At 51.3% G+C, this 14093-nt stretch overlaps 1 protein-coding gene across 1 annotated transcript in view; it reads right to left on the bottom strand.

The window, feature by feature from the left end:
• Window positions 1–1049: 1049 nt before the first annotated feature.
• Window positions 1050–14093, bottom strand: part of LOC148093408 (teneurin-2-like) — a 496694-nt gene continuing 483650 nt past the window's right edge. The window contains exon 2 of the mRNA XM_087816190.1: window positions 1050–1300. Coding sequence (XP_087672316.1) covers window positions 1050–1300 — 251 coding nt within the window. The remainder of the gene's footprint in view (window positions 1301–14093) is intronic.

The raw sequence follows: 14093 nt of genomic DNA, 5'->3' as shown, positions 1-14093 counted from the left end.
CGGGATATGTTAATGAGCACCGTGAGCGGCCAATTTAGAAGACAGCTCCAAAGCCTTTGAGTCAGGAGCAATTAATTTCTGCAAATGTCTTCCCTTGGGCCGCGGGGACTTAACCCTACATATTGCCCGCTCCTATGTTCATATATTTTGTGAACACATCACCAACAGGAGAAATCAAAATAAGGCATCATTCCTGCCGCACCTGGAGCAACACCACCTAAGATTTAGAGGCCGGAGCTGAGGCAGTAGCCACAAAATCGTCCAAAGTGAGACAGAACCCTGGGACCAGGCCCTTCTCTCTGTGACTGTGAAAACCACAGCGAGGACCAGGAATTTAGAGGCAGGGTTTAGCACGGCACCACGTGACCAGCTTGCTAAATTCAAGTCGAGTGACACAGTCGAGGGTTATGGGAGAGGTCACCCCCCCACACAACACTTCAGACTTGGAAAGACATTCAGTCTTCATGCCATGGGAACACGTTTTAAGACCAAAACCACCTAAACAAGCAAGGGGAGAAAAGTCAGAAGCCAACTGTCAAAAACAGAGAGATGTGACATGCACACAAACTGGGCACGGGAGGGTGTCCAGGGTCACCAGGCTATGACCAGAATCGCAATAAAACAAAATTCAACACCCCACTGTCTCTCTGTGCTTCACCTCTGAGACCTGCACGTTCCCATGTGCAGTGGGGGGGGGGGGCACATTCCTTTCAGCGAAGGAGGCCCAAACCCTATCGAGACAAGCAAAGCCTTATCTGCGACCTTCGGCGAATGCACCCTGGAGCCCCAACAACACAAAATGACAGATGTATTTCACCCTGAGGGGCCCCACACCACCTTCTCCCCAGGGGCCCCTGTTTCAAAGTTGCCATTTCGCTGGAGATGCAACATTGTCACGCCACACCGCACATTCAGACGCCACAGTTTCCTTACCACGGAACCCCAATGACACAAAATGACAGATGCATTTCACCCTGAGGGGCCCCACACCACCTTCTCCCCAGGGGCCCCTGTTTCAAAGTTGCCATTTCGCTGGAGATGCAACATTGTCACGCACACACCGCACATTCAGACGCCACAGTTTCCTTACCACCGCTGGAGGCTTGCTGGGGCCCTGAGCATGCTCTGAGCAGGTATGAATTGGGGGAGAACTCCTCATCGGGGTTGGTGTCCATGATTTGATGGGAGGTGTTGCTGTCTAGCAATGGCATCTGGCAGCTAACGGGTGGAGGATTATGGGAGCTAGGCAGCTGAGCGGATGGGAGGAGGCTAGACGAAGATGTAGGTGGAATGGGACGACCTGGGAAAAACGACAGAGGGTCAAAGGTCAGCAACGAGGGTCACGAGAGCATCCAGAGAAAGTTACATTGAAACCGCCTTACAATAAAAATATCTAAACAGAAAAAAGAAAAGAAAGAAAATGCTCCGGGTGTATTATCTCAAGTGGTTTGATATCTCGCCACGTGTCTAAATTCCCGACTGCAGGCAGCTGCGTGTTTCAGAAAGCTGGTGTGGGCAGACGCAGCCGTCTACACGGCCGACCTGGGGTCCGTCTGGGAAACACCCAGTTCTTTCCATCCCCCCCGCCCCCCATGCCGCGTCACCTCTCCTGAGCTGTCTGCTGGCTGGGCCACCTGCTTCCACTCCTGCCACATGCCCACCGACTCCCCACGGTCCCCATCCCTTCTGCACAGCAGCCAGAACACCGCAAAGATAGAAACCAGGTCGTGTCGGCCGCCAGCCTGGGACTCTGCAGTCGCCTCCCGTCGCATGTCGAGAGACGTCCAAAGCTTCGATCACAGCCTCCGTGTCGTGCCCCCTCTGACGCTAGCTGCCTTTAGCGCCCCTCTAATGTGGCTCACCCCTCCCCACGCGGCCCCTCATTCTCCAGCCACAGGGCCTGTCTTCCCGCTGCTCGAACGTGCCACGTCCTCCCATCTTCGCTCTTCCCGTGCCCTCTGTGGGGGACGTTCTGCCCCCTCGCCACCTAGTATCCGCAGGCCTGCTCCCTCCCTCCGCCGAGCCTCCCGTTTGTCTTCTTGGAAGCTGCCCACCTACCCGCTCCGTCCTGCCAGCCTGTCTGAATATTTCCATAGCCCTTATGACTATCGGAAGGTGGCCTCTGTGTATTTTACTCCATCCCACATTCTCGGTGTCTTAGCTTGAGTGGACGAACAGAGAAATGAGGTGGGCGAAAACCGAATACATTAGATTGGGTTGGAAGTGTTGGAGAGGTGGCAAGGGGAGCCCATTTGTGTCCCAAACAACTGGCCGAGGACCCACTCTCTCCGCCACGAGGGTGTTTTTGGCACCACGGGGAATTCCTACAAAGAGAAGCAGGGCCACCCCAGGCCGTGGGGAGGAGCGGCCAGCCGGGCAGGCGGTGGGTGGGGGCGCGGGGCTGCCAGGGGGTCAAGTTCCTCCACACGGGGGCTCGGCAACCCCTCTCACACATGGCAGGAGCTCCTGGCAGCCAGCTGCTGAGTGAGGAGGACAACTGCCATGAGCAGTCTCACCTGAGCCAGCCTTGCATCCTGGGGTCCCTGCCGGTTTGTTGGTTTGGGAAGAGCTCAGAAAAATGAGCCCCGATTATCCGCCCACAGGATGCGTCGTGAAGCTCGGGGTGCAGAAGGAAGGGTGAGGTGCTCAGAGAGCAAACTCAAGGGTCGGGTCTGAGTTTCAGCTCAGGTAACAAGCGCCCGAGTCGGAAGAAATACGTTCGCCTGCTCTTCAGATGTACTACAGATGGGGGGACACTTACAGGCACCTCCAGTGGATGCCGGTTATTGTCATCGCCTTCACCATCGCATCTCCTGACCTATTCCTGAGGGCATCAAAGGTCACCGGTAGATCCGCGTGTTTCAGTGGATGTGTGAGTGCCCCTCACGCGCCCTCTGAGACACCGAGGGCTCCAGAATAAGCCCCTGGGAGCTCACGGCCCAGAGGGCGATGCAGCCAGGGAACGATGTCATTTCAGGGCACAACAGGGACCAGGAGGCAAGGACATGGTGTGGGGCTGAGGAAAGTGACAGCCGGTCCGGCCTGGCCAGGGAGAGGGAGGCGCGGAGGGTCCAGCAAGGATTCCCAGGAAAGCCGAGGCCCGAGCAATCTTCAGAAGAGAAGGAAAGGGACTTGCGGAGAGGAAACCAGCGCGCAGCAGCCCAGGGGCATCCCACTACCCGCCCGTCCTCGCTTTGAGGGGGGAGGTGGGGGAAAGGGGCAGGAGATAGGATGCCCCTGAAGCTTAAACGTCGGGGCTCCTGCCCGGGAACACGGCTGCAGAATCACCCCTGAGATACATTGGTGGGTAAACGGAGTCTCCTTTGCAAAACCCGACTCATTCGTAACCGCTCGGGAGCCACGTAAGGCGTGCGGTGCTTGCCCGATGACCCGGGAGGACCGGACACATGGGTTTCATCAGAATTGGTGCTCAGGTTTAACCCACACCTTCTCCCCCAGGTTTCCCTCCAATCACTGTCATTATTATGACCATTTTAACGCCTAATGTTTTTGCGCCAAGGCGGCCGGCCACTCACTGTGCCAGCCACTTTACGTAGGTCATCTCATTTCATTCTCGGGGCAACTCTATGAGGTTAGATCGACGATCATCCCCACGTTACTGATGAGGAAACTGAGGCACAGAGAGCCGAGACTGCATGGCTCGTAAGGGGCCCAGGAGGCAAACTCGGGTTTGTCGATTCCCAAGCGCACTCTCTAACCACTCTGCAGAATGCCTGTCCCAACGGCGAGGTGACACAAGAGGAAGGTGACATACAAGGAGCGGGGTGATTTATAAGCAGTCACATTCCCGGTCCCCATCTCCCAATCCCAAGGCACTTTTCAAGGTTTCGTAGAAGAAACATTTCTTTGAATAACCATTTATAGCTGCTCTCAGCCTGCAGAGTTCAAAGCCTTTCTCGTAATTTTGTTACGAAGTTCAAAGGGGCTCCCTCACAGCAATGTTCCTGCCCCCTCCGCCGCGGCTCCGGAACGCGGGGGTCCTGCCCGGGACACTGTGAAGTGGGTGCTGATGTGCCCCGAGCAGCGCGGCTCGGGCAGGAAGAGATTTTAACTCACAGTCAATAGGCTTTAAAGTCTGCACCGAGGCATATCCGAGACGACGCACTGGAGAGCGGGGATGGCTGGAGGCCAATTTCTAAATTCCCTTGAGGGACTGAGGTGGAGCTGAAGTTCATGTGCAATTTTCCAAGAGCCTGATATGATAGCTGCTATGAAATTGTTCTTTACATGAACTTTGGGAAATTTTGTTCAGCGTGAATTCATCTCACAGAGTACAGACACAACTGCTTTTTAATTTATACAAATACAGACAATGGCAGAGCAGCTGCAACACAGTGGAAGTGCCGGGGTTACTTGGGTGTGTTGAAATACACATCACAGAGCTGTCTGATTCCTGTCGCTGTAAGTCGATGCTTTGGTGGCTCCTTACGCTCCGCTCGCTGGGACCTACCACTACTTGGGAAATTTCTCAGCCCTTAGATCTGTGTCCCCCCTCAGATTGAAGGCTGTTCTCTATTTGCTATGTCACTTGGTAATCTTGTTCACTTAGGCTACATCCCCCCTGCCCCCCAACTATTCCAACCGACAGGGACCATCTGTACAGACGCACACAGGCTCCAAAGCGCAGGGGGGACAGCTGGAACTTCTACAGGCTCACTTTACACACCACGATTTCTCACTAAAATGCCTACTGTGCGATGGGCATGTAACCAGGGACTGTATACTTACCTGCTTCCTACTTCATACACGATGGAAGCCCCCCAAAAGCTCAAACTATTTGAGAAGTTCCATTTTGAAAGGGTGTATAGGGTCCCTTACAAATATACAGAAAACCGGGCTTAACCGATTTATTTAAAAGCGCGAGGAAGCATGTGAAGGCAGCAATATGTCATTCATTAAACTCCTATGATCTTGTGTATGTGTGTGGGGGGGTGGGTGTGTGCTTTCCAAGATCCCCACGTAAATCAAAGTCTAATGATCTGTGTGACTGGATGCCCCGTGACCTTAACAATGAGGACTGATTCGTTTTTTTCTAATTTATCTGTTTCCAAATGGATACGATTTTGTGATAGAAATTTTCTGATGGAAACACCGATGGCCAGGCATAGCAGTTCCGTGCTAACTGACGGATCGGCAGTGGCCGTTCGAAGTGCTGGGTTGAGGGGGATTCTGAAGGCGCCCAGGGTTCCGTGGGAAGCTGGGCCGCCATCCGTTGGGAACCCGCAGGCCAGGCGCGGGTGAGGGGCAGCAGATGCCCCGAGCCTCTCTGCCAGCCACGTGCCGGCTCCATTCATCTTCCGCCTCAGCCATACCTGAGAGCCTGGTCCTACGCCATCTGGGGCCGACATCACATCGCCCTCACCCCCGTCGTCTCAATTACAGCACCATTTTTCTGCTTAAACTGATTTGGATCTACGTTTAATTTTTCCACCGAAAATTAAAGGGCTACAGTCTCCTCTCCATCCCCAGAGCAGTAGATATTATCCGCAAAATTGCTGCTCGGCCCAAGTGTTGTTAATACAGGCCCTAATTTATGACAGAAGGCATGTTGCAAATCAAGTCCCCCAATTCTCTGAAAACTGTTGGTTCCTTCTTTATCCCAAAGATTAATGGGAAGCAGATATTAAAATGTTCTGGGTAGACGATGCGTACTTGATCTGGGTAGGAATGGGAGTGTCAGGATATTTGGTGACATAGAGACATGATCGAGAGATAGTTTAAAAAACCAAAATAACTAAAAAAAAAAAATCCTACAGAAACAGTACCAGGAATAATTAAATCTGAAATAAGTTCAGTGACCTCATTTACCACTTATACATGTGATCTTGCTCAGTGCTGAGAACTCTGCTAAGATTTTACATGTACTTTTCTCTTTTAATATTTACAGCCTTGAATGGTTCATTCTATTTCCCGTATTAGACAAGAGTGATGGCTGAAAAAAATAATGAATGAAATGTGAACCCCAAACTCATTGGCCCTCTTCTGGAATTCACCACAGAGGCCACCCTAGTGGGCAGAAACAAGGCTCCCCCTAGAAATAGCCACAGCGACTGCCCGCAGAATAAATGATTTGTCACGAGACAGAGCAATTCCTGAGTCAAAAATCGGAAATTCTTCATGGCTTTATAAGTGCAAAGACTTAAAAAAAAATATGGCTTTTGTATGGCTGAATATTTGCAAAAAAGATGGCATTAACACAGGCACACAGTTGGCTAGAGGACTGAAACAATTTTCCTAATAAATTATTCCAACACTTGCTGTTTACTCAGATGTCTGACTAAATTACCCACTTTCCCCCACATGCTTGGGGGCTTGTGAAGCCACTATGTTTGACAGGGTTGAGGAGTGAGGTGCACGAATATGTGGGTAAGCAGGAAGGGTTTCAATGCCCGAGCACGGCCCCCCTTTGGTTCGTAACTGATGAGATTTGAGGGCTGCGGCCTGCTGCTCGCAGGCTCCATGAGGACCTCCAGGGCCGTGCGAGGGGACGTCCTTCCTGAAGGTGGGTGACGGGCGTGGCGGGCGTGGCTGCCCAGCACCGGGAAAGGCACAGGCACCCTGACAACACCTCTGGGTGGCCCCCCTGCCTCCAGCCGGAGAGCACGTGGGTGAAGCCGCTGCGTGTCTGTTCAGCCTGTTTTAGGCGCTGAGTTCCAGGCCCAGGGGTTTTCCTTATGCCCCTCCCACCATGATCACAGCAGCCCTGTTTAGAGACTCCGGGATGTTAACAGCACACCCAAGGGGCACAGCCAAGATCAGAAACCTGAACTCAGGCCTGTGTGCTGCCAAGACCACTAAACCTGGAGTTGCATCATACTTCAGATTCACCGATCGACTGGCTTCACCATCCAGTCCAGCCCGTCCCCAATTTCTGCTCTGCTCCAAATGAAACTCTGGTCTCCAGCGGATGTGACCGTCTGATTGTCTGTTGTAAATGTTTGTTTGCGCCTTCCTGCCTGCAGTATTGCTCCGCGCTGTGCCATCCATTCCCAACACCTCGGCCTGTCCCACTGAAGCTCCTCCCCAAAGCCCCGTGAGGATTTAGAAGGGCACAGGCTCGGGAGCCCGCCGACCGAGCTCTGCCGCTCCCTACGTGGGTCTGAGCAACTTGCTCCCCCTCGCCGGGCCTCTCCGATGATAACAACACCGACTCCACATGTGGCTGTGAAGACTGGAGATAATACACGTAAGGTCCCTAGAACTGTGTCTGACACATAGTAGGTACAAGGGACGCAGAGGGAGCTAATGAGACTTGTAGCTTACTGGTTCCAGTTGGTTCACGAGCACCAACGTTTCAATATATGAACCAATTAATTCTACTCCCTACCCGCATTTTCTTTTCTTTAAGCCAGCTTGAGTCAGTTTTTGTCACTTAGAACCAAAAGCATCCTGCCTAAAACTGGTCACCAAGCCCAAGTGAGAAACGACTCGGCCAATGCCATGCAGTTACTGAGCAGAAAAAAACAACCCCACAACAACAAAAGGAAATAGAGTCCAGGTCTTCTGCCTCCGGAATTATGAAATTTTCATGTTTTGTAAGCTGACTTCCTCCATGTTAAATCATGAGAAACCAAACACGTGGGGTCCCAGAGAAACCATTTATGGTAGGAGCTATCTGGTCTATTTATAAGAATATTGTGGGCACTAAAGAGTGGGGGAGGGATGCAGGCAGATGGCTGTCTACTTGCCACCAATCAGGCAGGCACCGCAGGCGCTTTCTGTCCTCAGCGTTGGAGAGGAACTCAGATCACCTCCTGTCTGGCGCGGGGTCTTACATGTACCACACTGACCTTGAGGAAGGGTGAGAGGGACTCAATTTCTTACCTATGTCTTAAATTGAAAAAACAAACTAAAAACCCCAGAGACAGGAGTTCAGTTAGAATTTAGAATGCATAAAGACCTCAATGAACAGAGCACCTTAAATTAAAATATAGACCTATATCATATTGGTATATTATGTGCATGTTTATAGTCCCTGTAGCAAGCTGCTTATATTTAGCGCTGATATTAGACTAGATCAGTCATTCTTAACAGGGAGCAGTTTTGCTCCTGAGGGGACATTTCCGTTGTCACATTTGGGGGTGGGAGGATACTATTGGCCTCTAGTGGGTAGAGTCCAGAGATGCTGCTAAACACCCTACAATGCACAGAATATTCTCCCCAGCCAAGAATTTCCAGCCCGAAATGTCAATTAGCTTTTGCCCGACCACCCCGCACCCCTTTTACTCTGGGCCATCCAGGCAACTGTGCTACTGCTTGCTGGGCATGGGGACCACTCCTTTCTCATTCGTAGCTTCAATCTCTTCCTAAAAACCTCCTTAAAGACTCAGCTCAGCTCCTGCATCACCTGATCCCCCATCTGCTGGTACCCAGGGCATACGTCTATCATTGTCCTTGTAATATTTTAGGATATTCAGTTGTCTGCATGTCTGGCTCATTCATGAGACTGTGAGCGACTAGGAAGAGGCTGGGTTGTTCACCTTTGTATCCTAGCACCCAGCCAGAGCCTGTACACAATAAACAGCCATGCGATCGGGGGGTTATAACACCCACTATGTACACATTTATCGGCTATATATCAAATGGATATGGCGCTGACTTCCCCGCTGGGAGCCGTGGCTGCCGGTCTTGGGCTTTAGGTGCCTCTCACTGTGTAAGTATCTTGCTGAGAAGAAGGGGTTCTGATTTTTAAATGTATTTGGTTTTTCTATTTATCAAGTGGCTAGAATATTAAGTCACTGCTTCCTCTGGTGCTCAAATGAAGACGGGGCTGTCTGCGACAACCTTGGAGGAAAAACGAAACGGTTAGATTTATTGAGAGTCAGTATCTCAATTAATCAGTGTCCAAGGTGGTATTTCCTAAGGACTCTCCAGGGTGGTGGCACGCCCACAGTCCTGGCCTCAGCTGCTGACCGTCGATCCTAACCCCTGTGGAAGATGCGATTCCGCTCTAATTATGAAAGCGTCGGGCCCCAGGGAGCCGCTTGGGAGATGTGACCCAACACCAGCCAGGAACACGAGGCGAACGCTAAGCTGGGTGGGCAGCTCCGTCCCTCACGGGGCTGCTCCTCTGAGCTGAACAGCGCGCAGAAGATGCATCGGGCTGTTCCCATGTTCTCCTGGCACCAATGTTACACTCTCAGAAGAACACAGTGGGAGTAAAAAAGCTAAAGAAAGATTTAAAGGAATGTATGGCCATGGGAAGCTTCATTTTCAAAGGGATTCCTTGAAAAGCATCTTTCTTACTTTTATCTTCATTTTTGGGGGCTGGTGATACATGGAAATAGCAATATTACCAATCACAAAGATTTGTTGATCTCTTAGGATGCACCAGGCATTATTTCCAGTCCCTTTACATGTATTAATATACTTAATCTTACGGCAACCCTTTGGGGTAGGTAATACTATCCCCATTTCAAAGGTAAGACTGAGCTGAGAGGGAACAGGTTGGCTGGGGAAATAGCTTGCGTGCAGGCATTCTGGATCGAGAGCTCCTACCCCACTGCACAGGGGACGATGGAATTTAATTAACCTATAAGGACAAAGAGCCTATCAGTGATGTGACAATATGATTGGTGTTGGAACCAGATTGACGTTCAAATCTTGGCTCTGCCACTGATTCGCTGGGTAACCTTTGGCAAGTTCTGTGCTCAATCGTTTGATCAACAAAATGTATATAAACATACTTCACAGATTATTATAAGTATTCCAAAGGGGCATTTCTACAAATGTTCTGAAGTAAGTGGTAAGTCTTATTAGGAAGCATAAACAGGGTAGGAGATGGGTGTCCTCCCCCCCTCCCAGGACATTTTGAGAATTAAATAACAACCTATGAAAGTCCATTGCAAATGGCACCGGGCTCTATGGATAGTGATTGTTGCCATTCCCATGACTGGAAGCTTTTCCCTTCCAGAGGATTTGTCTGCAGAGAGAGAACCTTTCTCAGCGTAAATCTGTGCTTCAGGCACAATGAAGATGAAACATGGGCTCTAGGTGGCAGCGGCCTGAATGATTTCATCCCTCTGACGCCCACACATCACTGAATGGGCCTTGATAAGGTGCGAAAAGTTCGGTACCTTGGGAGTCTAACCACCAAGCACCGGCCGAAAGGCTGCGAAGGTCCCCTGAAAGCTGCAGAAGTGTGCTGTGGAGACTAGAGTGGAAAATGGAAACAGATGGGCGCCGGGTCTAGCGTGTTAGGAGATCACGGGCGTCACAGGCACTGGTTCCTGCCTTCTCTCACGGTGACTTGAAAGTCATTGTTTTGTACCTCACAAATCCCCACGGGCAGAAGAGTGGGAAAGAGCCCCGGAGCTGGGGACCAGGGCTGCTGACCGGGCCGCCCGTGTGTGGCTTAGAGCAGACCGCTCGCCCTCCCAGGCCTCGGGACGCACGCGATGTTACTGGCGAGAAAAGGGCAGCACCTTGAGCACCGTGCAGAAATGCGGTGACGTAGGCGCAGCCACGACGGAGCCCATGTTTTGCAGGGAGAGACCAATACCAACTTCGTATGTTCCAAGCAGTGCACTTAGCCCATTCTGTGGTTGGGATTTATCGAATCCTTCCGACAATACGATCTGGAAGGTACAGTTATCGCCCCCGTTTTACAGATGAGGAAACTGAGGCTTGTAGAAATCAAGAGACTTGACGAAGGTTACACAGCAAGTCATGGGCTAAGTGAAGATACTGATTCAGACTTAGGATTGCATAGCTACATAGAGCTATGGCAATGTTGGAGATGTGAACAGAGAAGAGCAATTCCAGCTGGGACAAGCTGGGGAGGCAGATCAGAAGGGGTAGCAACGTGGGGGGGGAATGAGACAAACTGTGGGGAGCTCTCTCCTTCAGCCCTAAAATTCCACAATTTCAAGATATTATCCTGCCCACATAACAAGTCAAGAGACTAATAAGCGGGGCAAGATCCCAGGGGGGGCTGTGTCCCAGCAGAAATTCACACCCGGCTTGTACCTGCCCCATCTCCTCCGAGCCTGGCTCACATTTTCCACGCAGGTCAGAACGAGTCTCGCAGTTTCTCTCTCCAGGCCCTGCAGGGGCAGGTGCTGCGGGGTAGTGCCCCCCGAAGGCTCACGCAGGACACCCCCCAGGACGCCTATGCATCGGAGCAGATAGCTGGAGACATCAGCTCACAGCCTGAGAGGGGCAGGAGGAAGCACTGAAGAGGAGCATCAGCTCCCCCGCTGGGCACATGACATCGATGCTGACAAAACACGCGGCCACACGGCTGCTCAGGCTCGGGACTGGGCGCGGGTGCCGGATGTGTGTCTGAAACGGCACGGTGCTCCGTTGTGGTTGAAAAGACGTGGAAGGAGGGTGCTCTGAAGAGTTTCCACGACGCCCAGGCAGCCCGCCGGCCCCCGGACGACGCAGGTATCTTCGCCCAGCTCATGGGGAGTTGCGGTGTGTGCATGCGTGAGCACACAGTCACCTGTTCTCAAATCGACCGAGTCAGCAAAACGAACGCGCGCCCCCAGGGCCCTGCTGGCCAAGTCTCTCTGTTCATAAATAACGCCTTTCTCGCCTCTTACAAGCCTGCCTGGAGACCCGCAGTGCATCCTGGCTACAGCTCAAAGCCCGTCTAATGAAAGCACCTCCACTGTCAGCAATGTTAATGTCACTTTAAAGAGTGTGAAGTGTTGCTAAATGTGTCAGGAAACAATTAGATAACATAAGAGGCATGTTTTCTCGGTGCACAGAGAAATATATTATGCAGGCAGGAGATAAACGTAAAGTTTTCTCAGCTCCAGCATATTCTGCATTCTCTCCCCCCCCCCCCCTTTAATCCGACAGAGAAATTGTTTGGCAAGAGTGAGCCCCGTTTCCAATACTTGGAGGAGGGAAAGAAAGGCTGCTCGGCCTCTGCTGTCGCGGGAGCCTCGTGCTACCGGGCTCAGCGAGACACAAACAGTCTTCCACTCAAATTAAATGTGTGCCCTCCTAATTAGCATTATAAATATAGGTTTCTCGGAGCCAGAGTTGATAAAATTACAGTGCTGGGCTGGAAAGGAGTCAGCAGCTCTCCCACGTCCACACAATGGCCACAGCGTCGCTCGGTTAGCACAATGCTCCCCCGAGCCTGCCCCCCGCGTCAGAGGTCAGCCTGGGGAGGGCCGGTCAATGCCAGGCGGGCCGACACCAGGGAGCAGCCGGGCCCAGCTGCAGTCTGTTCTCTGTATGTGATGGAGAGGACCGATCTGAGTGCAAGGCTTCTGTGTAGTTTGGTCATCTCCGCCACCTGTGGGGTCCAAATGGGGCCTCGAAACCACCGGCAAGGGCCGGATAGAGGGGGTTCCCCCATCGCCACCCGCTGTCACTCTCCGTGGTCCTGAACCATCACCGAGCACTGGGAAAGGCTTGTTTCTTTCCCACCTGCGACCTGAGATGCATCTGCCCATCGTCTTGGGGGGTTTTGAATTAGGTGAAGGAATCAATGGCCCAGATATATATATAGATCGATCGATCGATCGATCTATCTATCTATCTATCTATCTATCTATCTATCTATCTATCTATCATCTATCTATCTATCTATCTATCTATCTATCTATCTATCTATCTATCTAGAGAGGGAGAGAGAGAGGGAGAGAGAGGTGGGAGGGAGTAAAGAAGAGATGAGGGAAGAGACTCTGGAACAGGCAGAGCCACTGAATGATTGTCAAGGGGTAAAAAAAGGAAATGATTTGTTTTGACATTATTTTCCAATAATCACAGTTGCCAAGAAAGAAACCACTGCAGCCAGGGCTGAAATGCTGAAAGGCCGCAGGCCGAGCGAGACGCTTGCGTGTCAGGTGGCCCAATGACGTGCAACCTGGGGCATGAACAGACAGGTGTGTGTGGGCAACCAGCAAACCCCGTCATGACGGGAGCGATGGCACAATTCTCAGGCTTTTTCCTTTCTTGTGAAATTTGCCACATTGTGCAGAAGAACAACACAGACGATTGGGGGTCATAGATCACGTTTGGGTCACGATTTATGTAGCTCTGAGGTAGGTCTTAGGAGTGTGGGGGAGGGATGACCTGCCCTTCACTTTCTTGCTGTGCTTCTACTAAGAACATATATCTAGTTATTGTTCTTTTTCTGAGATTAAATTCTCGGAATCATCTGGATAAAGAAAGCTATGGCTAAAGACCATTGGATGCTAGTTCTAGAAGGAAACTCACATAGTATCTGCACCAACCATTTCACTTTGCTGATGATAAAATTGTGGGGGAGAGAGAGGGTGGGGAGAGAGAGAAAGACTTTCCCCAGACCACACAGTGAATTAGTGACCCGAGTCCAAGGCTCTGTCCACTAAATTCCACTACTCTTAATATTCAAGTTGAAGGACACATAGAAAAACCAAAGTTCAAGTTTGAAGAAAATCTGGCTTCACAGCAAATCCTATTAATGGGCTACAATTCTAATGCAAGATGTGTAAAGGGACCTCCTCCCCCCTCCCAAAGCCCAACATATAAGTAACACTCGTCCACACTCTGTTCTTCGGGACACTGGGTTTTCTCGGGATGTAAACACGTGTCCCAGGAAAGAGGGCTCCATGACCAAACAACCTGAGCAGTATGGCGAAGCCTGAGAGGCGCAGGGAAAAGCATCCCGCTGCGCTCTACGCTGGGGCGATCACCTCTGGGTCTGCCGGTCATTCCATCCCAGGCGACACCCGCTGAGGAGCCCAGCTGGGAAGCTGGATTTGCCCAGTTGAGGAAATTCAGACCGACCGGTGCGTTAGAATCATTTAATAGGTTACGGGCCCTGGAGCTCTTGAGCCTGGAAGAGAGGCAGGGAAAGCCGTAGCAATCCTCAAGCCACTGAGCCATGACCCTCGAAAGAATCGGGCTTCCATGTATCGCCGGCTCAGGCGTCAGTTCTAGGAACGGTGCCAGTTAAAGGAGGCAGATTCAGCTTGGTAGCTGAACATTTATTTCTGTCTCTCCTTTATAGGCCTTCTAGCTAGTATTATGGTTCCTTAGGCACGTGCTTTATCATTCTTCCTAGAGTGTTATCCATTCATTCACTCACTCAACACCTATTTATTGAACAACTGCTACATTTCGGACTC

The sequence above is a fragment of the Miniopterus natalensis genome, chromosome 4 (assembly GCF_054644295.1).
Source record: "Miniopterus natalensis isolate mMinNat1 chromosome 4, mMinNat1.hap1, whole genome shotgun sequence".
Taxonomy (NCBI): domain Eukaryota; kingdom Metazoa; phylum Chordata; class Mammalia; order Chiroptera; family Miniopteridae; genus Miniopterus; species Miniopterus natalensis.
This window is presented reverse-complemented; position numbering and strand designations above follow the sequence as displayed.